Below are 25017 nucleotides of genomic sequence, written 5' to 3' on the forward strand. Positions count from 1 at the left end.
TGAATGTTTTTTCAGCTTGTGAGTACAAGTGTGATTTGTATGTTATTGGTACCTTTTCTCCCTCATTAGAGGTCAGGTACGTGAATCCGCATCTTCCTGGGATGACTCGGATTACAAGGTTGCGTGTATTATCGCGAGTTTGCAATTTTGTTTTTGCTAACATGTCTGTTTGCAATGATCTCAACATTTCTGTGTGTTTTTGAGTCCAATTGATTGGTTTAAAATCAGGTTTTATTAATTCATAGAGAGGTTTAACCCTCTCTGCATAATTTAGAATGTATGTTCTTCCGAAATTCAGGAAACCTAGTATTGATTGTAAGTTCCTCAGCGTTTTTGGTGCTTGGAGTACAGCACACTTCTCTAAGAAATTGTCTGCTAGGCTTTTGCCTTCACTTGATAATTCATATCCTAAAAATAGGACAGTTAGATGGGCAATTCGTGACTTTTTAAAGTTGAATTTGTAACCCTCTGATGCGAACCCAAGTATTATGGTGTTCACTCTTTTCAAGTGAGTATCCAAGTCATCATCTGTTAGATAGATGTCATCGACATAGGTTAATGTCTCATCATCATACATTTGTAGTAACTCTGTTACTCTTGCTGAGAATAATCCTGGGCTATTCTTGAACCCCTGTGGGAGTCGACAGAAATTTTCTGGGAGCCCATTATTGAGAAAGCGGTCAAATACCTGCTTTCAGGTGCAATGTTTTGACAAAAGAATTCATTAGAGATGTCTAATGTTGTTTTGTATTTTTTGCGCACGATGTTATTCATTAGTGCTGCACTGTGTGAGTTTTGTACTGCAAATGTCTTGCAACATGATTTAAGGTGTCTGTAGTCCAAAACTAGACGATATGAATCGTCTGGCTTGGAGACAGGAAACAAAGGATTGTTCATTTGTGAGGTGCATGTTTCAATCACCCCCTGGTATTCAAGTTGATCTAAGGTCTCCCTGACCTGTTTTTATAGCTTCTTGCTTAATTGGGTACTGCCTTTGTGCAGTTGGTTGACATTTTAATTGGATTTTGTGAGGAGGAGAGTCCTCATCCGATCCTACATGATTTTTATATAATGCAGGAGCTTGGGCTACTGCCCACTTTCTTGAAAGTGTATATTTTTTATGAATTGGAATGTGATTTGAGAAGGCAGGCATAATCATTTCTTCGCCATGAGGGCACTCCCTGACAAACTCTGGTGGCCAGTCTTTTTCAGCTAAAAGGATGTCATAGCCTTTGGAAAGGTTATCCCAAAATAGACCCCTTACTTTCCTAGTCTTATCTCCCTCTATACGTAGTGTTATCTCATATATTTTATGAGGTTTGCTAACTCTGCTGTCTGCAGTTTCCACTTGAATGTATTCATTCGTGTCCACTGTCTCCAGATGATTCATCAGGATCTTGCGAGCTATGGTCACTTCTGCTGCGCTGTCTAGCACTGTCTGGGCCCACTCTCCGTTTTTCAGCTTTGTCCTCAGTATCCTCGGCATGTTTGACTATTTTAATGCTGGCTACCTTCTTTCTTGGAAATTGTAATTTTTTACTTTGATGAGCAGGTTTTTTGTCTTTGGACTTGACGTGCTCTTCCCTTTGTTCTGACCGTCCTCTTCTTTCCGATTTCTGCGAGGAAGTCTGAAAAGATCGAGAGGGACGTGTATCAATATCTTGATATCTATCAGGTTTCTTTAGATTATCCCTATTTCTAAGGTTGTATCTTTTCTCAGAGGGCTCGCTCTGGGGAGACTTGTGTCCTTGGTCCGGAGATCTTTCTCTCCGCCGAGGAGACCTTCCTCTGGACTGGAATCTTTTTTCTTTGGGAGTGGATTGTTTATTTCCATCCCAGCTCTTTTTTGGAGTGTTTAGATTGTTTTTAATAAATATCTTTTCAGTATTTTCAGTTAGTTGGGGTTTTACTGGTTTCCCACCCAAACTATCTCTTCCTAGTTCTTCATAGGATTTTTCTATGATTCTGGCAAGTTCAAATGGTTGTTCTGCTATATCAGTTTCTTTCAATTTCTGGCGGATCGCCACAGATGCTGCTTCCCCTTTTATGTTGGCTAATAATATAGCCGAGACCTGCTTGAAGTCTTTTAGTAATTTCATACCCAGAGTTAAAGCAGGTTCTGGACCGTATTCATTTTGAATCTGTCTTAGCACATCGGGTATTACCGCCATGGACGGAACACCATGTGTTTTTGTGTAAATGGAGGCAAACACTGTGCCCCAAGTGTCACAGTCCTCTACATGTGCTGCGATCCCCATTGGAAGACAGATAGTCAGAATAATGTGTTTCTCAGTAGGGGTAGTATCCGGAAATACCGCCTCTATTTGAGTGATTTTTTGTGCTAACCAGAATGGAATTTGTTCCCGTTTTATGGGTACTTTACCCAGACATGATTGTATGTTCTGTGGTGTTATTTTATTTGTATTCCCCTGATGAGGGGTCAGCTGTGGAATGTTAATAGCTGGTTGGACTGTTGAAGTCCGCATTACATATTGGACTAATTGTCTATGAATTTTAATCAGTTGTTTTAGCTGTGCTAAAAGTTCTGGTATTGACATTTTTTCAATGTCTGGATGTGTAGCTGGCTAGAACCAGCCACGTTGCTCCTGGTCTACCTAGTGGACCGAGCCTGGTGATGTGATTATTATGTTTTAGGGCGCCTTTAAACCGGAGCAGGTGCTCTTGGTATTTTAATGGGATTTCCACCTCCTCGAAAGGAGTGTATTCATCCGGAGGTTCCTCTATTTTGTAATAGTGGAATTCGTGTGTGACAGCATTTGCTGCTGGAAAGTTTATCCATGAATAGAATACCTCTGTCTGCCGATATTCATGTGCCTCAATTACGAATACGACTATACCACCTCTCGATGTTAGTCCATTCTCTATAAGTTTAAGAGTTATAGTTTTTCTTATGTTGACCGGAATGAGTATAGCATTCGGGTCGGTCTGCAGGAGACTAGTGTCATCCTCTAGGAGTTGAGCTGCTATTCTAGCTGTCTCCCTTTCTTCTTCATTTTCTGACATTTTTACTGACAGAAAGGTTTTTGTTGCAGATCAGGTTTCAAGGAAACAAAGATTAGGTGCACAATATTTTTGGAACACTGTATCCTTCAACGTTGACTAAACCAAAAACTATACATAGAAATCTCTTCCTACTAAGTTCCGGCGGATTTTTAACCTTTTACCCACTCCAGACGTCTTTTGGAGTATTTACGGGAAAAAGGGTCTGTGTGAAAAAGCACGACTGAGTTACTCTAACGTCTTGCGTTAGATTTATCGCCTTACCAAACGTTGGGCGCCATGTAGTGTAGTTCCTATATTCCCAATAGGCTCTGCGCATTGGAATAATATATTCAGCAGTGTAGACGTAGGAATGAGGTTATCTAGGTCTCTACTGACTATATTAGACTTAAGGTTTGCCAGCTAGCTCAGAGGTCACTAGAAACTTTCTCGAATAAACGAGGAGTTTAACCTCCCTGGATTAGACAAGAAGGGATTAGCTTCTGACACCCATAAAACATGACAACTTTGCTATCCCTGAATAAGAGTGTATCTCTAGAGTCGTATGAAAACAATAGACAGCTATTTCACTCAGTCAAAGGTGCGTGCTTAGTTTCACCAGAATGCAGAGAAAAGAGAGACGGGCGTTTTCAATAAAAGGTGTTATTTATTGAGCAGTCTTCTTCCTCATACAAGAGAAATGAATTGCCACGATTGTAATGCTCATGGTAAAGTAAAGTGCGTACAGTAAAAGGAGGATTATAAAATAATACTGTAAAAGCATTGATATGGTTTTCTTAGCCATATGATACTTTAAAATCAGCACCATGGTTTACTCCTGAGCTACAAGAGGCTAAATCGGCATGTAAAAAGATGGAACGGAGATGGAGAATAGACTTTTGCCCTCTAAGTAAGTTAAAATACAAAGAGGTTCAGAAAAAATATCAAACGATGATACGTGGAGCAAAAGCCACCCATTATAAGACTCGTATTGGGGAAGCAGAAAACTCATCGAAAGAGCTTTTTAAAATCTTCAAAGAGATCTCGATGATACGTGCCCCAACCACCCAGGACACTGACTCTATAGCTGAATCTAACAAAATTGCCGAGTACTTTGCAGGAAAGGTGAGGAAAATATATGCTACCTTTTCCAACAAACCTGTAGCAGGTACGAAATTTGTAGTAACTAGGACAATAGATAACACAGTTGGGGGACTGACATCTTTTTCAGTTCCTCCTCCAGAGATGCTCTGTAGCCTCTGTCGGGGAATTAAATCGGGTTCCCCTCACGATCCGGCCCCTCATAGGGGCCGGATCGACACTGGAGCCGTATATTAGGCATATACTCCAGGTCTCTTTTTCCACGGAACACCTCCCAGAAATTTGGAAAAAAGCGATTGTGCTCCCCATAAAGAAAAAAACCAACATTACCCAAGATATACTGGAAAATTTAAGATCCATTTCTCTGCTCCCCTATTTAGCAAAAGTTGCGGAGAAAGTGGCAAATGGTCAACTAATGACTCACTTAGAAAAAACTAACTCCCTGCACCCCTCACAATCTGGATTGCGGGCGGGTTTCTCCACGGAGACAGCTCTCCTGAGAGCGACTGAGTTCCTTAGACGGGGGGCGGATGCCGGTAACACCATGGCCTTGGTGATGCTTGACCTCAGTGCGGCATTCGACACTGGAGCCCATTCCATCTTACTACAGTGTCTAGTTAAAGCAGGTGTCATCAGCTCCTCACTGGGGTGACTGAAATCCTTCCTCACAGGCAGAAGCTTTATGGTGCAACGAGGCTCTTGTAGATCAGCAGAGATGGCCTTGGAACAGGGGGTTCCTCAGGGCTCGGCCCTGAGTCCAACGCTTTTCAATCTTTATATGACCCCCTTGGCCGAAGTGGTGCAGGCGTACGGAGTAGAGTTGGTATCCTACGCGGACGACACCCAACTGCTGATCTCGCTGTCTCAAGCACCAGCAATGGCAGCATCTAATTTTAAGGCTTGCATGCAAGCATTGGCTGAATGGATGGACGCTCATTGCCTAAAACTAAATGGATCTAAAACAGAGGTAATGGTGGTGGGAGGAAACAACTTGAGTTGGTCTCCAGATTGGTGGCCGACGTGTTTGGGTCCCACACCTGTTCCCTGTAAAGAAGCCAAAAACCTGGGTATTTGGATGGACCACACTCTATCCTACGAAGGCCACATTCGTCGCCTCGTAGGAAAATGTTTTGGAGTCCTGAACACATTAAATCGCACCCTGGATTTACTCCCGCTGGAGGCCAGACGCACTATGACCCAGGCGTTGGTGACCTCCCGTATGGACTATGGGAATGTTTTGTTCCTAGGTGCTACAGAACACGGTCTAAAGCGCCTACAGGGCCTCCAAAATACAGCAGCTCGTCTTGTATTACGACTCCCCAGAAGAGCAGCATCTAAACCAGCATTAGCGGCTCTACACTGGCTACCGACCAAAAAGAGAGTGATGTCCAAAGCCCTCTTAATGTGCCACAGGATACTCCAACGGAAAGCCCCTCCCTATTTGTTTGATATAGTACTTAGGTATCTGCCAACCAGAGCCCTCCGATCAGAGGGGATGGGTTTGTTGACGATCCCCCATGTAAAAAGAGCAAAGCTAGGTCGTCGCTCTTTTAGATATGTAGTAGCAAAAAACTGGAATGCTCTCCCCACATCCCTAAGACTGGAAGAATCTGAAACAAAATTTAGAACAATGCTAAAAACGCACTTATATAAACTATAAGCAGAGGGATGGGGGTGGGTGTCTTTTTTGGGAAGTCTGTATGTCTCTGGTAACTTGCTTCTTCAGCGCGGGGACACGCCGGGATGGCGTCACCAGGCGCTTTATAAACTACATTATTATTATTATTATTATTATTATTATTAAAATAGATAAAATATATACATACATATATACATTGACTAATCGTACTCAACTGGTGCTTCTAACTACGCCTACCCCGGTGTACCTGACCTAAGCCTAATACGTGGGAAGGAGTAAGTAAGTAGCAGTTTAAGTTAAGTTTGTTTTGCCAAGAATCTGACTCAAGAATTCTCTGTAAGGGTTTAGTCAGTTCCGTACCTGGGTAATAGAAAGCAGGAGGTCTTGTATCTCTTTCTCAGGACTCGATATCCCAGTAACCCGCGAAGGTATCTGGAAACACCGGAGCTGGATTTCTCGGCAGGAGAAAAGACAGCGTCTCTCTCAGTGCGTCAGGGAGGAGGGGCAGCGTCCGTGGGCTCTCGCATCAGCTGGGCTCTCGGGCAAGTAGCTAGCTGCTCAGCTCCAGAATCACCACCGTGTGTTTGCTTAAGGCAACGTTGGTATATTTATACCTGAAAGGTGCCTGGGTTTGACGTAAGGTTGGACATAAGACGTCAATAAAGATGTCACTAAGAACTGGCCGTTCTTACAGTGCTTTACAGGAGTTCTAGGACGAAATCAAAACAAAAGCAAGGGGGATTTCCCAGGTTGCTGGAGGCTTGGTTTTGTTTAGAGAACTCGTGTGCTTTACTAGGGGGCCGGAGAAGTAGCCTTGCTTAATGTGACAGCATTTGCTACGACTGAATTATGGATATGATTGTTATGCCGTTGTATGGATATTATTGATTATAACCGGACAAGGGCATAAAATAGGAATATCGATTCAGGTTCCTAGATAAAACACTACACCTTAGGGCAATGGATCCATTTGTTACACAAAACCAAGATCAAATTTGGTCACATTCAATGATAATGTCCCAAAAATCAGTGGTTAAAGGTGGGCATCATGAAAAGATCATCATAGATAATGATCATATAGTGAAGACAGTCTCTATTGGAACAGGGTCCAGACTGATTTGCATATAGGTCAAGATCCAGAGGAAGGACCGCCCTAATCACCGAGGAGGAGGCCTCGCCATCGCCCACAAGAACATCCTCTGCCTCACCACCTCCAGCGAAACCTTCCCTGCCACCAAACACCTGCATTTCCAGATCCAGACCAGCCCCAACTCCACACTCCGAGGGACCCACGTCTACAGGCCACCGACACCCTTTGCCACCACCATCACAGATTTCATTGCACCTCATGCCATCGCCTCTATGAACTACATACTCATCGGAGACCTGAACTTCCACCTTGACAACCCCATCGACCACCACCCTCCGCAACAACCTCGCCGACATTGGACTGAAATAACTCACCACATCAACCCACAGAGCAGGACACACCCTCGACCCCATCCCATCTTCGCCACAGGAAACAACGTCCACTTCAGCCATACAACGCAACCGCCATGGACCGACCATCACTGTGTACACGTCACAGTCAACAAACCCAAGGCACCCAAACCTGCCCCACGCCCACCACAAAGGAACTGGAGGAAGGTTACCGATGAGCAACTCCACTACAATGTCACCCGAGACGACCGCACCTGGGCATCCGACGCAAACAGTGCAGCCAGAGAACTCCACACCTGTTCTACAACTGTGCAGAGGAGCTTGCCCCGCTTCGCCACTCCGGGAAGCAGCGAACCAGCAGAGCCGCCAGGTTCACTACCGATCTCCAAAATCGCAGGCGCACCTGCAGACGCCTGGAGAAGAACTGGAGAAACACCAAAACAGCGAAAGCGACTCCACATACAAGTACGCCACGACGAACTACCACAACCAGATCAGAACCACCAAGAGGAACTTTATCCACAACAAAATCCTCGCCAAATCGACCAAGTCCTAGGAACTCTTCAGTGAGATTCAGGAATTCAACAACCCACGCACCGAAGCCACAGACATCACCCCATCCCAAGACCTCTGCGACAACGACTTAAACCACCACCCACCAGATGCCACAGGGGAACCCACTCCCCCTTGAGACACCAGCCGGCACACCATCTCCAACTGGACACCGCTCATGACGGAAGACACCTCCTCGACCATGAAAGGCATCCACTCAGGGGGCCCCCACCGACCCCTGCTCTCCTCACATCTACCACAGGGCCACAGCCGCCATCGCTCCCGAACTACAATGCACCATCAACACCCCCCTAAAAGTAGGCATCTTCCCAGATGTTTGGAAAAACGCAGAAGTCAGGCCCTTGCTCAAGAAGCCCACGGCTGACCCCAACGACCTAAAGAACTACTGGCCCATCTCGCTCCTCCCCTTTGCAGCTGAAGTTGCAGAGAAGACAGTCACCAGGGAACTGACACGATTCATCGAAGAGAACACCATCCTCGACCCCTCCCAATCTGGATTCCGAAGCAACCACAGCACAGAGACCGCCCTACTCGCCGCCACAGATGACATCCCCACCCTCCTGGACCAGGGTCAATCCGCAGCACTTATCCTACTCGACCTATCAGCGACCTTTAACACCGTCTCCCACCGCACACTACATGCCAGACTACACGACTGCGGCATACAGGGGACAACCCTGAAAATGGATCCGATCATTCATCACTGGAAGAAGCCAGAGGATCAGACTGCCACCCTTCCTTTCTGATCCCACGAAGATCACCTGCGGAGTCCCACAAGGGTCGTCTCTGAGCCCGACCCTCTTCAACATCTACATGGCCCCCCCTTGCTGCCATCATCCGACAACATGGTATCAACATCGTATCCTACGCCGACGATACCCAGCTCATACTTTCCCTAACCAAAGACCCCACCACTGCCAAACTCAACTTCCAGAAAGGAATGCAAAATGTTGCAAGACATTGCAGTCTGGATGACCAACAGCTGCCTGAAGCTCAACGCCAAGAAGAGAGAAGTCCTCATCCTTGGAGCTACCCCCTCGGCATGGGACCACACCTGGTGGCCGACCACCCTCTGAAGCACACGTACCCCCACAGACCATGCCAAGAACCTCGGCATCGTACTCGTCTCATCACTCACCATGAACCGACAGGTCAACGCCGCCACCTCCAGCTGCTTCAACACACTCAGAATTCTCCGAAAGACCTTCAAATGGATCCCCCATGAATGAAGAAAAACGGTCACCCACGCACTCCTCACCAGCAGGCTGGACTATGGAAATGCACTCTACGCTGGCATCAACAAGTCCCTACTCCGCGGACTCCAGACGATACAGAACGCCGCCGCCAGACTCGTCCTCGACATCCCCAAGCACGAACACATCAGCCAGCACCTACGAAGACTCCACTGGCTACAAATACCTACACAACAACGGGCCAAAATACCTCAATGACATAATCAACGTCCACGCACCCAAGAGAAACCTCCGATCTTCCAACCTCGCACTGGCGGAAACCCCGCGCATTCACAGAGCAAGGGCAGGTGGAAGATCCTTCTCCCACATCGCAGCCAAGACCTAGAACGACCTACCGGTAGAAATCAAACGCACCCCTTCCCTAAACACCATCAGGAAGAACCTCAAGACCTGAGTCTTCAGCTAAGCAGACCTGCTGAACCTCCCCCCCCACCCTCCCTTCAGCGCCTTGAGACCCTCATGGGTGAGTAGCACGCTTCTAAACCCCTTGATTGATTGATTGATTGATTGATTGATTGATTAGGTGGGTCAAAACTGAAGTGGCATAGTGTGCAGAATAGTGATGGATTGATATGCTTCCCGAGTGACTACAGTGGTTGAGATTAATTTAAGCATTCCACCCATCACTGTTTTGTGTACTTACTTAAGTGGGTGCCACTATAAGTGCTGCAGCCCACTAGTAGCATTTATCTTACAGCCCCGGGTACATATAGCACCACTTTACTAGGGACCTACAAGTAAATTAAAGATGCAAATTTAGTGGAAGTGAATTCTGCCATGTTTAAAGGAGAGAGCACTACACTTTTTCAGTGGGAACTTGCACAGCCAACAAAACAAGATCAGTAATAGGTCTAGCAACTGTTGACTGGCACAGGTTTGGGTCTTGAGGTTTTTCTGGTGCTCGCTTTTATTGGGGATGAATACATTCTAGAATGGGGGCACTATTATCTTTATATAATATTAATACTACAATCTGTGATTATGTAAATTCAAAGGAGTGTAAGTGTTGTATACCTATGTAAGTGTTATTCTTTTAGTTGAAGTGCAATACTACCTGAATATTTAAAACGGCAACAAACCTTTATAGTATACATTTTTTCTGTCCAATTTTTGTTTAACATTTCCTATTTGATTTGGGTTCAAACATGGTGCCTGTAGATGCTTAAAATGGTTGTAAATGCAGTAATACAACTTGTAAGTCTGCTTGACTGTACTTTAACGCATTTAGTTTGCCTGATGTGTACCGTTTTCACATACAGAACGTTATGAAAATGGTGTTAGTAAAATTGTCTTTATTGTACATAGGGCTAATAGACACTAGTGCCTTCACTAAATGTACAAATACCTAACAAGCCAAGAAACATCTTAGACAGGAAATACAAAAAGTTGAGTTGTGGGGCTTAAGAAGATGCTGCCTATTGATTCAATGATCAAAACACAGAAAGACTTATGTGTCACTATTCAGATGTGTTGGGTGTTTTTTGGTTTTAGTAGAATGATGCGTTTGTGAGAAATGCTTATACTTCCTAATAAAAAAGTATATGTATTTATGTTCTCCGGTTGTATGTTTTCATCATTAAATTGCCTTCACCCCAACTCCATTTTTTCACCATCCTATATTGTTTGTCTGTGCTTATAATGTTTGAATTTCTTGCTTATCATCTTTCCATCTCTGCATCACTGTGGTTATTTATTTTATATGTTTCATTGATTTGCTCAAATTAAGGCCTGTTAGCTGGTAACCAAAGGACATGTGTCTCTACAGTGTTTTGTTTCTGACGGATACTTTTAACTACATATTCCTCAGGATGTGAATATCTCCATGTACCAGACTTGATCTGGTAACTCTAAAAGCAATGCTCCTTTTCACAGATAAGTGGCTGGCACCATGCAACTGTTTACCAGCTTCGTTCCACTCTGGAAGTGACAACCAAAGCTGCATATAAGTTCCACCTATGCACACTGACGTCAGTTCCTTCCTGTCAATGCCTTCAGAGACAGATCTGTAGCTGTACTCCTTTTCTTCACGCAAGAGATTTTCTCTTTTAAAATCTACCATTGTGTAATGGAAAATGTCACCCCATGGACTACAAGGTTTAGAGTGTTGCAAACAGATCTCTGACAGATCCCCGTGAGATGAGCCTCTTGTGTTTGTGTTTGGCGCATGACTCCAAGGCCTGCAACCAGATAAATCCGAAAGCCATCCAAGAACTTGAAGTGACGCTTTACATGACAAAATAGTGTAAGGCTCCATGCAGGTTCCACTCCCTGTCTTGCTCCTGATCCCAAAGACCTTTCTACTGCAGATCTAATTTGATGTTGAAGTCTTTGGGTAAGTAAAAAAAAACATAAGAAGTCCAAGCAGTACTCGATCGCCCTGCACCTCTTTTGTTCTCCAGAGAAGGCACAAGTGTGTCACCATGGGTCCATGTCTAACTTCCATTCAACGAGGTGCTGATTCCAACCTTAGTCTCGATGCACCGCAGGTTTCCAGGTTCCTAACCGATGCCACAATAGCTCAAACCCTTTAGAAAGGCATTACTTCGCATCTTTGGTGTGCTTCAGACTTCCCCTGGTGCTCTTTTGAGCACAAAAGATCTACAGGGACCTGGATTCGGGTTACCGCTGACAGATCCATCTTTTCTTGCCCCAAGAACTCAATTCGGGATCTGCACTGGCATCAGTGCCAACTTCAAGTCTGGCTCCAAAATCTGAGTCAGTCCTTTTCACATTGATGCTGGCACCAATGCCATCGGTGCTGGAGGAGGATCCACATCATATCGTGGTATACGACTTAGGTGAATTTGTCTCAGTTGAGACCACACCCACATCCTCATATGGCGCAGCTTATACTCACTGACTCAGACAGCATACCATTACCGTGCAGTTGCACATCGATACTGCATCAACTTTTGTGGATGTAGGTAATGCCATGTTCTTGCCCTCTGGTCAACTGACAGGTTCACACCACCAAACATCAGCTTCAGGTGACTCATTTTTTTTAACCCAGCATCTACCTCCTGAGAGTCTGGTGGTGCAGGCATCCACCAACAGTGTGAAACCTTACACCTCTGCCTCTGACAGAGAGTTCAGATGTATGGAAACGCATCACTACTGGGTTGGGAAGGCCATCTGGGAGAGGTGGAAGTCCGAGGACTCAAGTCTCCGGGGGAGATCTCCCTCCACATCAGTTTGCTGGATTGTTTTGAAATATTCTTGCCGTTGAAGGTATTACTGCCAACTATCAAGGGGAGACTGGTGCAAGTTCTCATGGACAGCACCACCGCCATGTGGTACTGCATCAAGCAGGGTGTGAGATCCTGTGCCAGGAGGGTCTGCACCTCTGGAACTGACTGAATCATCAAAGCATTTCCCTGATCGTACACCATCTGGCAGGATCTTTATATGGCTGGGTGGAAAAGCTCAGCCGATGATACCTAGAGTATCACAAATGATAGTTGCACCCAGAGGTGGCTTAGAGCATCTTTAAGCAATGGGGTAAACTCTGGCTCGATTTTATTGCCACTGATGAAAATGCACAATCTCAACCCTATTCCTCACTGGAGTTCCCTAGAAAGGTTTCTCTCAGAGACAGATTCAGTATAAAGGGGAGCACAGAACTCCTGTATGCCTTTCTACTGCTACCTCTCCTGCTCAGAGATCAGAAGATGATCAAGAACAACTGGCCCAAGTCACCTTACTGGCTCCGGATTGGGCCATGCAGTACCCAGAACTTCTGGGCCAGAGCATCTGTCCTCCGATCAGGCTACCGTTCAGAAGGACCTTCGGTTGCAGCAGTAGGCCAGGGTCTTGCACCCTGGCGTGCACAACCTGCACCTCCATGCATGGAGATTGAGCAGCAGTTTTTCTGAGGTCATTGATGTAACCTTGTAGCCAGGTGTCTTTCCACAAAATCTGTGTACACCGGGCACTGGGATAAGTATGTGGTGTGGTGAGACACCGCCAGACGAACCCATTGCAGGCCAAATTGTTGAATGTCTGGTCATTTCTTTTGTCTTTCACTCAGCAGAGACTGCAGTGGACACTGTGAAAGATTACTTGTTATCTCTCACTACCTTTATATGTTTTCCAGGCCAGCCATCCTTTTTCAAATCACCTGTTGTCATGCATTTGCTTAAAGGTTTGCAAGATAAGTTTCCGCCAAAGCTACAGTGGGACTTAAATTCGGTTCTCTTTTATTTTAGGTTTACTGCATTTGAGCCAATGCACAGTTGTCCAGACCCACCAACCTGTCTTTCGGGTTGCAATATCATCAGCTCATCCTGTGAATGAGCTTAAGGCCCTCTGGGTCAAGCTGCTTTACACCACCTTTTTTCCAGCCATATTGATGTTAAGAACTAAAGCTGCATTCCTGCCAAAGTTTGTGACGCCTTTCCATGTCGGACAAGCCATTACTCTTCCGACATTTTTGCTCCACCTCATCTCTATTAAAAAGAGGAGAGGCTAAATCGTTTGGACCCAAAGAAGTGCTGAGCTTTTACACCAATCACACCAAGGAACATTGGGTGGACGATCAGACCATTGTAGGACCAAGTTGGGGAAGGCGGTGCAGAAGTGGACCATGTTGCAGTGGATAGTCCTCTGTATTAAGATCTGCTGCGCATCAATTAAGAAGGAGCCTCCAGAAGGGAGTGCTTTTTTCACCAGAGGCAAGGCTGCTACCACTATGTTGGCACATGGAGTGCCAGGCCTGGATATCTGCCAGGCTGCTACGTGAGCATCAGTGCACATTTTTTATAACGCTCTATTGCCTTGATAGTCTGGTCCATTGAGGTGAGTATTTAACCCATCGGTTCTGCAGGAATATTTGATCCTAGCTACTCCACAGACCCACTTCCTCGGGAAATACTGCTTTGGTATCTATTCACAAGATGAAGAAACTAAAGTTAACAGTATCCATTAGAAGAGCTTACCTTCGGTAACACTGTTTCTGGTGGATACCACATATTGCTCTTTGCCCTCCCACCTTTCCATTTTGATTAATAGTTTCCTTTTCCACCAAAAAAAAGTCCCAATTTAGGACTCTGCTTTCTGGTCCTTCCAATCTGCTGATGCTCTTTGTGTATGCGGGCATGGACAAGTTTCCAAAATAAACATCATTGTGCATGGGTGATGTTCAGACCTGCTAGGGGTACAAGCGGTGACATGTTCTAGAAGCTGGGGCTTGTTTAGGCCTCCCACATGATTAGATAGTGCCAGACCCTGACTCTGCTGACGGGAGGCGCTAAGGAGGTAATGCTGCACTGCTGCCTGTCTGCTAGACCCCTACATGGCGCTGGGACTACACTGCTAACTGCTAACTGGATCACTACAGCGCCTCTGTGAGCCCTGAGGAGACCACTTAGAGTCCCTGCTTATTGAAGGTGGCTGGCTTGTGTCCACGAGGGGTATAATCCTGACGATACTGCGCCCATTGGTGTGTGCTCGAACATACCCTGACTCGGGGGGTTGGGGCTTACGAAACTCCCACACCTGACTACTTCTTTCCCTAACCGATCACATGATGGGACGGATTTCCAGAAAAAAGAGGTTTGGGGATCCTGCTGGCGGACGAACAAGAGCAACACACTGACGATGAGAGCGCGACTGAGTGGAGAAAACAGCCGGAGACCCTACCCTGGCCGATATCATGCTTGCCATCACCTCCTCAAGAGAAGCGCTGGAGAAGAAGATGGATGCCATAGGGACGGATCTCACCCTGTGAAAAGATGATCACCGCAAACTTAAGGAGAGGATGATGACTAATGAGAACACCATGAAGGATATCCCGGAAACGGTAGCCACCCTACAAGACGCCCTGAAAGCAGTGGAAACCAGGATCAAAGTACTGGAGGTGAGGGCCGAAGACAGCGAGGGGCGCTCACGAAGAATTAATCTGCGCATAGTAGGGATACCAGAACAAGAAGAGGGGGCAGACGTGGTCCAGTACTTGGAAACTTGGCTGAAAACAGAGGTGGCCCCAGAGGGTCTCTCTCGCTCCTATGCCTTAGAACGTGCTACAGGGTCCCAGCCAGACCACTTAAACCCGGGGCTCCACCTCGTCCTATGGTGGTGCGATTGCTACACTATAGGGATCGAGATTTTCTTCTACAGCGAGCCAGTGTGAAGCAGAACCTACAGATCGGGAACAGTAGGGTGATGATCTTCACGGACTACACTAGGAAGGTGCAGCGGCAGAGATCTTCCTTTCTGGCTGTTAAGCGAAAGTTGTGCCAACTTTAGCTCCCCTACGCCATGTTGTTCCCAGCTCGCCTCAGGCTAGCTGCAGATGCGGAAACACACTTTTTTTTACCCCGAATGATGCTTGGGATTGGCTAGAAACTCGCCCCTGCGACGGAACGCGCTCTCCGCAACTACACTCGCCCCAACTGCGGTCGACCTCCTCTTCACCACCTCAGAGGGCCCCTTCGGCTGCTGGATGGCGCCAGGAACGACATAGAGCAGTACAGGCAGTGGTGGACCCCGAGCGAGACAGATCTGAGAGCTCAAGATCGAGCAGTGTCCATGGGCTCCCTGACACTGAACTCCCGGACGTTACCCCACAGACAGTGGATGGGGTGTTCGGCTGATCAGACAGCAGGTCGTATGTACGGAGGATTACTTGTTGCCTCGAGGCCCTAGAGGCCCAGTTTGTGCACTACCGGAGGGCACGCTGGTACTAAGGGGGTTTACTGAATGTTTCCTACAAGGGGGCTCTGGGTCCACTGATAGTGGAGCATGTTCTGCCACCTTCATGATTCATTGTCTGAGTGCTTTTGTTTGGATGGGGACCTGTTTTTGTGCGCCTGTCCTGGGGAGTGGAAGTTGGGTTGGTTTTACTGTTGGGGAAAGTTGTATCGGGGTCAGGCATGTCGCTATGAGGGATTACGCCAAAAGGAACTGGAGATTGAGCTATGGGTCCCTCCGTAGGCGTCAAATGTATGACCTGGAACGTTAGGGGGATGCACACTATGTCTCGACGACACCAAATCCATGCTTAGTTGGTAAGAAGAGGAGTGCAAATTGCATCACTACAAGAAACTCACTTAACACAGAAAGGAGTGGCGCTACAGCGCCGCTGGAGGGGGCAGGTGTTCCACACTACGTATTCAGCGTTTGCGAAGGGGACCCTAATATGGGTGCGAGCGGGAGTCCCCTTCCAATGTTTCCAACAAATAATAGACCCTGACTGCAGGTTTGTGGTAGTACTGGGGCACCTTGATGGCCGAGATATAACTATAGGGAGTATATATGGCCCTAACATTGACCAGCCCGTATTCTTTGCTCAGCTCCTACAGACATTAGCACAAGTCCTGACTGGGTCCGTGCTCTTGGGGGGAGATTTCAATAGCATTACTGATTTTAACCTGGACCGCTCACATCCACCACTCCCTGACGCTCCTACACATAGGGTGACAGAAGCTCGACGAGACTTTCAAAGACATTGGGGGTTGACGGATACTTGGAGAGCCCATCATCCAGCGGAAAGGGACTATTATTTTTTGGCTCTTCATGAGCTGCATGTGGACTCCATTCTCTGCTCCCCGGATGTCCATGTAGGGATCACGCTGAGCGAGTACTTAGCCAGGACGATATCTGACCACAACCCCCTTCTGATAGACTTGGACTGGGTGCGAACTAGGTCCGCAATCCCTAGCTGGCATCTACGCCCAGAGGTAATAGAAGATCAGGTTTTTCAAACCACAATAGGCACTGCTATAGAGGAGTACTTCCAGGATAATGCTAATACAGCTACCAGTCCTCACATCGAATGGGATGTTTTCAATATAGTCATAAGGGGTCGCTGTATTGGGGAAGTGGTGGGTGTGCGAAGGACCCTTTTAAACAATATACAGCAGGTGGAACAACAACTCTGTGAAGTGGAAAGAGATAGACCGGGAAAGGTGGATAGACAGGCACATCTTCTGGGAGCCAGAGAAGAACTAGCGGTCCAGGTAGAGCGGTTGAGATGCTTTGATCAAAGGGCATATGGAGCCCGGGCCCATGCTGAGAGGGACAAGACTGGGGCGTTGCTGGCTTGGCTGGAAGTACGGGGTGGGATGGAGTGACACACTATGGACAGCAAGCTATTAATGCACAGTTTCTGGAATACTATACTACCCTGTATCAGAGCCAGCTAGATCCGATGGTGTTAGAGGGGGAGGGATTATTGGATATAGAACTACCCCAAATTGAGGCAGATGAAGCGGAGTCCCTGGGTCGCGATATAGAACTAGGTGAGGTCCAGGGCGCCATGAAATGCATGGCCAGAAACAAAACCCCTGGCACAGTTCGGCTCCCGATTGAGTTCTACTCCACATAGGTCGATGCCTTGGCTCCCCGTCGTCTAGACTGCCAATTTTGGTGCTGGAAACCAGGGTTCGAGCCTCAGGGTCGCGTCAACATCCTGTGATTCTGGGCAAATCACTTAATCTCCCTGTGCCTGAATGTGTAATGTAAATACGGTGCTCATGTAAAGTGCTCCTATACCTTTGGGTCGAGTTTGCGCTATATAAATATGCAAAAAATGGCCCTCTAAAATAGATCGGAGCAGGATGGGTGTTTGCCTGTATCAACAAGGGAAGCGATAATCATACCGCTCTTAAAACCGGATAAACCGGCCTGAGACTGCACCGCCCCCTCGCTATGCTCAACCTAGATTACAAGATCTAAGCCGCATCTTAACTAGCCGTCTTGTGACTCACATAACGACGCTTGACCAGGCGGGTTTTATTCAATCCCCGAACACGGCCATGAATATCCGCTGACTGCTCCGGCTGCTGGACGGCCTAACTCGGGATGGGGATGAGGCATGCATACTGTCTATCGACATTGAAAAGGCCTTCGATAGTCTCGAATGGCCATATCTTTTTAGAGTTCTACGAGCTTTTGGGCTGGGCGAGGGATTCGTGACCTGGACGTCAATATTGTATAAGAGCTCCACTGCCAGGGTGTGCACGGGGGTGTGATATCAGAGGCCTGCGCTGTGGGCAGGGGAACAAGACAAGGATGTCCGCTGTCTCCCCTCCTGTTTGCGCTGGCCATGGAACCTCTGGCTGTCCATGCGAGATCGGGACGATACTATCGGGGACTGGACGGGTTGGGCCAATCCCAATTTATTGAATTATATGCAGACGATCTACTAATGTTCCTCTCCAATGCCGCAGACGAGCTGCGGGGAGCCAGGGGACAACTGGCCAGACCAGGAAGAGTGGCAGGCATCAAGGTCAATTGGAATAAGACGTGCCTTTTCCCTGTTCTAAGTAGTAGAAGTAAGCTACCGGCCGCTTTGGATGTAGCGTGGGAAAGCAGATGCCTGACTTACCTGGGAGTCCGTATTTACCACGCAGCCACCGACTTCCTGTAAGGTAACATTGGAAGGGCGTTACAAACCACTAGGAGTAACTTTGAATTTTGGGGAACTCTCCCACTATCTGTAGCAGGGCGGGTGGCGCTGCTAAAGATGGTCATTCTGCCACGACTACTTTATTATTTTGGCTGACTACCATTCTGGGTACCGCGAAAATTCTTTACCCAACTTAACACCATGAATACAGGATTTTTATGGGGCTCTGGGTGACACAGGGTAGCGCTTGCCACCATGATGAGACCTAGACAGAAGGGGGGATTTGCAGTGCCAGACTTCGAGGCCTATTACCACGCTGCTCAACTGCAGTGGTTCACAAAATGGATGGCGGGAGATTTCGCATGGGGGAGGACCATGGGGGCATGGACCTGGATCTATAGCAGCTCTCTCGAGTGCTACTACGGCTCCCCTTAGGCAAAAGATAGGCCCAGAGGGATCTGTGGGTGGTGCGACAAGGTCGGAACCAGGCTAGTAAAAGAACCAAACAGGGGCCCCCATATGCACCCAAGATTCCGTTACTAGTTTGCGAGGCATTACCACATGGGGGCGACTGGCAGGGGCTACGGGCTGGTAAGAAGCAGGGATCTCTACTATTGGGGACCTCTACGAGGTCAATACCCTCCTACCCTTTAATGATTTGTTAGAGAGATTCAAGCTTCCTGGGCGGGACTTCCTCTTACATGCCGCACTGACGGCAGCCATTCGTAAGCATTGGAAGAGGAGATGGTGGAACCGCCAACTTCTTTACCATGCCAATACATGGTATCAGCGGCCGGGACGATCAAGGCGGTCACTTGCCTATACAGGCACCTCACCCAGGAGATCAGGCTTCCTTTGGAGAGGTTGCGTTTCAAATGGGAAACAGACTTAGGGATACCCATAGAGGAGAAGCCCTGGGAAGCACTGGTAGAAAGAGCATGGAAGTGCTCCAGAAATACGCGATTCTAGCTAATCCAATTTTATGTCCTCCATAGAGCATATCTCACCCGCACAAAATTAATGAGTACTTTGGGGCCCGAGCAGTCTGCCCTCTGTGTAAGTTAGAAAATGCAGAATTTTTGCATATGTTTTCGGAATGCCCATTACTGGAGGGGTTCTGGTTAGCAGTATCGACTAAACTAGGAGAGATAACGGATAGAGACACCACTCTGACTTCGAGGTATTGCTTATTACACTGGTTCCATCATACTGCCCGCAATAAAGTTACCAGCAAATTCATAGACCTGGGACTTGTCCTGGCTAAACGAGAAATTACCAGCCACTGGAAGGCGACCAGTGCACCTGCTGTCTCGAGGTAGCTGCGAGAATTCACAAAGTGGGCTGACTGTGAAGGGATTTTTAGATTACAAATGGCCGAGAGAACAAGTAATGAAAAAATGCTAAACACGGCTAGAGCATGGGTGGCGTTAGTGGACTTACTCAAGCACCTGACTGACGATGACGAACCTCCCCCTGAATGAGGAGAAATGTCTGTGGGGATTGAAACACTTGACCTACCTGAGCAGATAGATCAGGGGACTACATTTTTGTACTATATAGTGGCTACCCCTCTTTGGATACTTTCCTACTTAATTTATGGAGTCTGATACCCCGCATGACTAGATGCTATTTGCTACTGAGAGCCAGATGAGGAAGCGACATGCCTGAGGGAGGGGGTGGGCATAGGGATGAGGGAGGAGAAGGGAGAAGGGAGGGAGAGCTTTGTTATTTTATTGTTCACTGAGATTGTCATGAGTGAGGACTGGACCAGACAATTGGGATGCCAATTTCCCGGCACAAGGGCATAGAGCATGGCTCGCCTGAGAACTCGTATGGGACTGAAGACTATAGTTCCCCTTTGAGAAGAGGGACGTGCGTGGCGAGAAGCTGTGAATGACATTGTATGACCAATAACTATGATTGGTGATAAATATTATGAGCAATACGATGGTCACTCTTACATCCCATTGTATTGATCCTACTTAAGTTAATACAACTGAATAAAATTTGTTTACAGAAAAAAGGCAAAAAAAATAAAATAATCATTGTCCATGGGTGGCGCTTATTCGCGTATTCTTTCATCACTTCGAGTGGAACAGATTCAGTGCCACCTATTGGAATAAAGGAGCGCTGCTTTTTTAGTTTCTGAATCCAGTCTAGTGCCTGGGGATAGTCAAAAGGTGAGGAATGTGCCCTAAGCTAGTCTATCACCAGAAAGAGTGTTGTCAAAAGTAAGTAACTTGTTTGCCTTGCGAATGAAAATATAAATGCTGAGAGATTTTGTTATTTTTTCAATGTAGGGTTTGGAGTGTCCGGTACAACCATTCCCATGACCAGTTGGTCCTCACGGGCAGCAGTGACAGTAGAGTAATTCTTTCAAACATGGTTTCTATTTCATCTGAACCTTTTGGGCATCTGGTAGATGAAGAAGATCTTAGTGACCAAGAGGATCATCACCAAGAGGAGAAGTATGACATTCATTTTAAAATGTTCAATTGAAAAAAACCTGTCGGTGTTATGTTTGTTTGTTGGCATTTTAAAATAGGATTTTCTCAGTTACTTTAACATTTGTCGTTTCTTTGGCATAATCTGAAGGTAAACACAAACAATACTGTTCAACATAGTTTGTCAGCAGATGATAGGACAAAACATACGAGATATTGGTTGCAAATTAATAGCTGCAAATTGCAAGCAGTAATTTTACAACCAGTGTGGAATTTTGTGAACCAACCTCTTCACTAATAGATTGGTTCACAGCATTTTGAATCGTAATGGATCTCAGTCTGACCTACCTCAGGTAGAAAATTGCAAAATTAGAGGTCATCGCAGGTATGGTGACCAGCGGGGGTCAGTAGACCAGCAAGTCTGTGATTACTTTTAAAATATTGTTTTTGAATTGCAGCCCATTTTCCTTACGAGAAAAAGGAGTGTGGTTTTTTGTTTTGTTTTTTAAATCTTTTTATTTGAAGTTAAAACCAAACAGCATCAACCTGGTCACACAGAAGAGGAGTGTGTTTAAACAAAAGTTGTAAACTTCTTAAAAGTGTGTTTTAGTGTCGACAGTGGTCCCCTCGAACACTGCCTCCTCCTGAACAAACTTTTTTTTTAACTTTCACACAGTCGAAGGAGTCCCAGAGTGAGCCCTTCCTATTTTGCGAATAGGTTACCACCCCGACTTTGGGGTCAGTAACTTTTCAATGGTTTACTGCCACTGGTTCGGTCATAAGCCAATTATATATATGGATAAGAAGGGACATCTACAAACCTTCCAATTAGCCATTCCTTATCCAGCTCTGAACCTGTTTTAGGAGTAAGAAAAAAGTTACTGACTAATAAAAAGGGGTTAGTACATTGCAAAAGGCATTTTGGAGGTTGCAAACTCTCAATTGAACATTTTTGCGACCATAAAAATGGTTTGTACACCTGCTCCAATGTTTGTATGGAGCTGTTTTCACTACTTCTACCTTCATAGAAATATTTAGCATTGAATGTCTGTGGTTTACATATTAAGGGGTAAAACTAGCACAGATGGCAAAAGATATATTTTGTGTATGCTCAGATTCATTTAACAGATATGTGTAAAATGTTCAGGTCCACAATTTGGGTTTATTTTTTGCAAGACCCTCAATGCTAAAATATGTTCTCAAGGGTTTGTTAGCCACAGATCTTGCCACGTTCCTGACAAAGGAAAGCAGCAAGAAGTGTGCATCCTACAAAACCCATTCCGATAACACCAGTCCTGTTTTACTCTTTTTTTAAACATTTATTAGCTAAGTCGATAGTTACGTTTTTAAATTGAGAGTTCAATTTACTATATTAGCACATCTTTAGTGATACTATTGTCAAAGTAATCTAATGTTATTTGCCGATATTAAATTACGAGTAATATTTTGTGCCACTTGAAATATACTTCTGGAACCAATCAAGTCACCACAAGAAGAGAGACAGTTTATTGCAGCAGGGCTGCTTTTCTTTCATGGATTATACCATTAAACCTCTGGAGGGTTGCCATACTTTTCATGGACATTACCAACACCACTGCACAAGGCATCTGTACTTTGAACATTAGTATCATTCTCCAGCATGGCTGCTGTCCAGAGCTGCCGTACCATTGAAGAGATCATGCCAACACTCCTCAGCTAATGCAGTGTTGCCATAATTTAATAGTAAAGTACCTACCTTTCTCAGCAGAGCTACCATGCATTTGATAGATCAGTGCCAGTACTACTCAGCAGGTGTGTCGTGAACGAGGGCTACTCCTGGTGCCTCTTATCTCCAGCTCCCCGAGGTTACGTACAGCAGGCACAGGCAGGCCTCAGGCATGAGAGGAGGGGGGGTCAGGGGGGGGGGTGGGTTGAGAGAAAGCAATCATAGAGGGAGGAGAGAATGAGAGAGCGCGAATGGAGTGATGGAAAGAGAGATTACGGGTGGAGAAGAAAGTAACATGGCTGCCTTGAGCATTTTTGCCACGGCTGAATGTGATACCCCAGTGCAGCCCTGTTAGACAGGTTGACTGGGAGGCAAAAGTTGCCGGGGGTCGAAAGAAGAGTGAGGAAAGTAAATCTAAAGGTGCAGGTTGCCATAGAGTAATACATAAATAAGTCATCAAACAGTAGTGAGAATGGTGCAGCTGTTTGGATGATGGGGTAGATGGGAATTGGGTGACGCGATTTAGTGAAGGGATAAGATAAGTGTTTGGCAATATTCAAAAGCAAGCTGTAGAGGGAAGGATGCTATCCAGCAACCAAATTAGGGGGCCGTGTCTGCAAAGGTGGGAGCACATTTTGGTCTCGAGGCAAATGTGCTGCTACCTGTCATATGAAAATTTATAAACGTGAAAATGAATCGTCCAATACTGGTGTACGAACAAGCGTGTGTATCGAATATACCTCCACAATTGACCCTGAAATAAGTACACTTTCTATAAGGTTACATTAGACCATCTCTTTAATTTAGTTGCACCTAGTTTTCTGTAGGTAGGCATCCTAAAACTGGCCTTTGTAGCCAGCCATTGTAGTGAAAATGGAACAATTGAATTTCCTGATTGGAAGCTCATACATTAGTGGTTTTAATGGTCAACACGTTTCTTTTTCACTTGAATCTACTGCTCGAGGGTTTAGTTAAACTCTTTACAGAGTGTGCTTGTTTATTTAAATTGTCAATCCCAATGAATCCCATACTGACTGGTTGTATTAATCCTTAACTTTTATTTTTTGTCACTCTAGGACCAAAGAGCCCCTTCAAGACAGTATTATAGCCACCTATGAAGAGCATGAAGACAGTGTCTATGCAGTTGAATGGTCATCTGCAGACCCGTGGCTCTTTGCCTCTTTAAGTTATGATGGAAGACTCGTTATCAATAGAGTGCCAAGAGCACTCAAATATCATATATTGTTATAAACTGTTTATGCCGATTTCATTCATCAACTTGCTGGACTTTACTTGAGACGTGGGTCCATTGGTTTATTTTTATCCTGCATTGTAGCAATTAACATTGAAAACGAAATAAGTTATCAAATGTGAATAAAGTGGTGTTTTCGTAACTATAACTATGTATACTCACAGAGCGCAATATTTGTGTAGTACATTTGTTTTCATCATAAAACAACAAACATATGGTTCTCAGTAGCCAATGTGAACCAGCCTTGTAGTTTTCACAACCAGTTACTATGTGAGAGAGCTCAGTCAATCAAGAGCTTACTGTGGAGATCAGCAAGTCAAAGGCTCAAATCCCAGCAGAGCCGGACTCAGCCTTTCAACCGTATACAGTCAATGAACTGGGTAGTATTGAGAGGGTAATAATGATGTCTTCTGACTGCAGTGCTATGAACGGAAAATCTGTAGTAGCAAGAGCAATACACAAATATGGCATCCTTTAAGTTTGTGTTTCATTTTATGTTTGAAATATTAAAGTGCTTTTACCTTCCTATTTCTCATTTTGCTGACATAATTAACGACCAGACATTCACTGGTTAATGAACTACAAATAGAAAAGCAGGTTTTCAGTTCACGTTGAAAGGTAGTGAGTGAGACTGAAAGTACTTCTCAGCTCAGTGGGTAGCGAGATGCCGAAGGCCTGTACTGGAAAAGTGCAATCTGTAACCCAGGCTTGATGCAGTCCTCAGCTTTAATTAGACTTGCTGTGGAGGAATGAAGCGCTCTCCACAAAAGACCCCGTTGATCATATGAAAATCGGAGTACCAGCCAAAGAATCCTAAACCCGATACTTCTTCAAGGACAGTCAAAGTTGACCCAACAAGATGTCGACAGCTGCCCCTCAGACAGTTCATAATGCGGCATTCTGAAGTTGCCTTGAATATTAAAAGGCCATATTGAATGGCATTTGTGTTGTTCATCCTGAATCCGACCAGGGCAAATGAGGCCTGAATTTCCTTAGGCTACTCCAGGTAAGATCTTCCTTAAAGAGTTAAGATGGAAAAAATAGTTCTGACCTTGAGTGCTACTGGAAGCGCTAAAGTTTGTGTTGAGTGTATGTACGAATGTCTACGTTCTTTACCACTGTAACAAGTATAGGCACAGTGTCCACTACATCAAGCCAGGCATGAACAAGCTTAGTTACTCACTATCAACAGCTTGCTTTTTTTTTTTGAAAACAGATTTTATTTGTCACAGGTCACATATTACGCTTAGCTCCGTAACCCGGA

At 45.7% G+C, this 25017-nt stretch overlaps 1 protein-coding gene across 1 annotated transcript in view; it reads left to right on the forward strand.

Annotated features, from left to right (window-relative positions):
• EIPR1 (EARP complex and GARP complex interacting protein 1) overlaps positions 1-24281 on the forward strand; it is an 871634-nt gene extending 847353 nt beyond the window's left edge. The window contains exons 8-9 of the mRNA XM_078647875.1: positions 20653-20820; positions 23578-24281. Of these exons, the coding sequence (XP_078504001.1) occupies positions 20653-20820; positions 23578-23752 (343 nt within the window). The 3' untranslated portion in view covers positions 23753-24281. The remainder of the gene's footprint in view (positions 1-20652; positions 20821-23577) is intronic.
• The last annotated feature ends 736 nt before the right edge of the window (positions 24282-25017 follow it).

Source organism: Lissotriton helveticus, chromosome 6 (genome assembly GCF_964261635.1).
Source record: "Lissotriton helveticus chromosome 6, aLisHel1.1, whole genome shotgun sequence".
Lineage (NCBI taxonomy): Eukaryota > Metazoa > Chordata > Amphibia > Caudata > Salamandridae > Lissotriton > Lissotriton helveticus.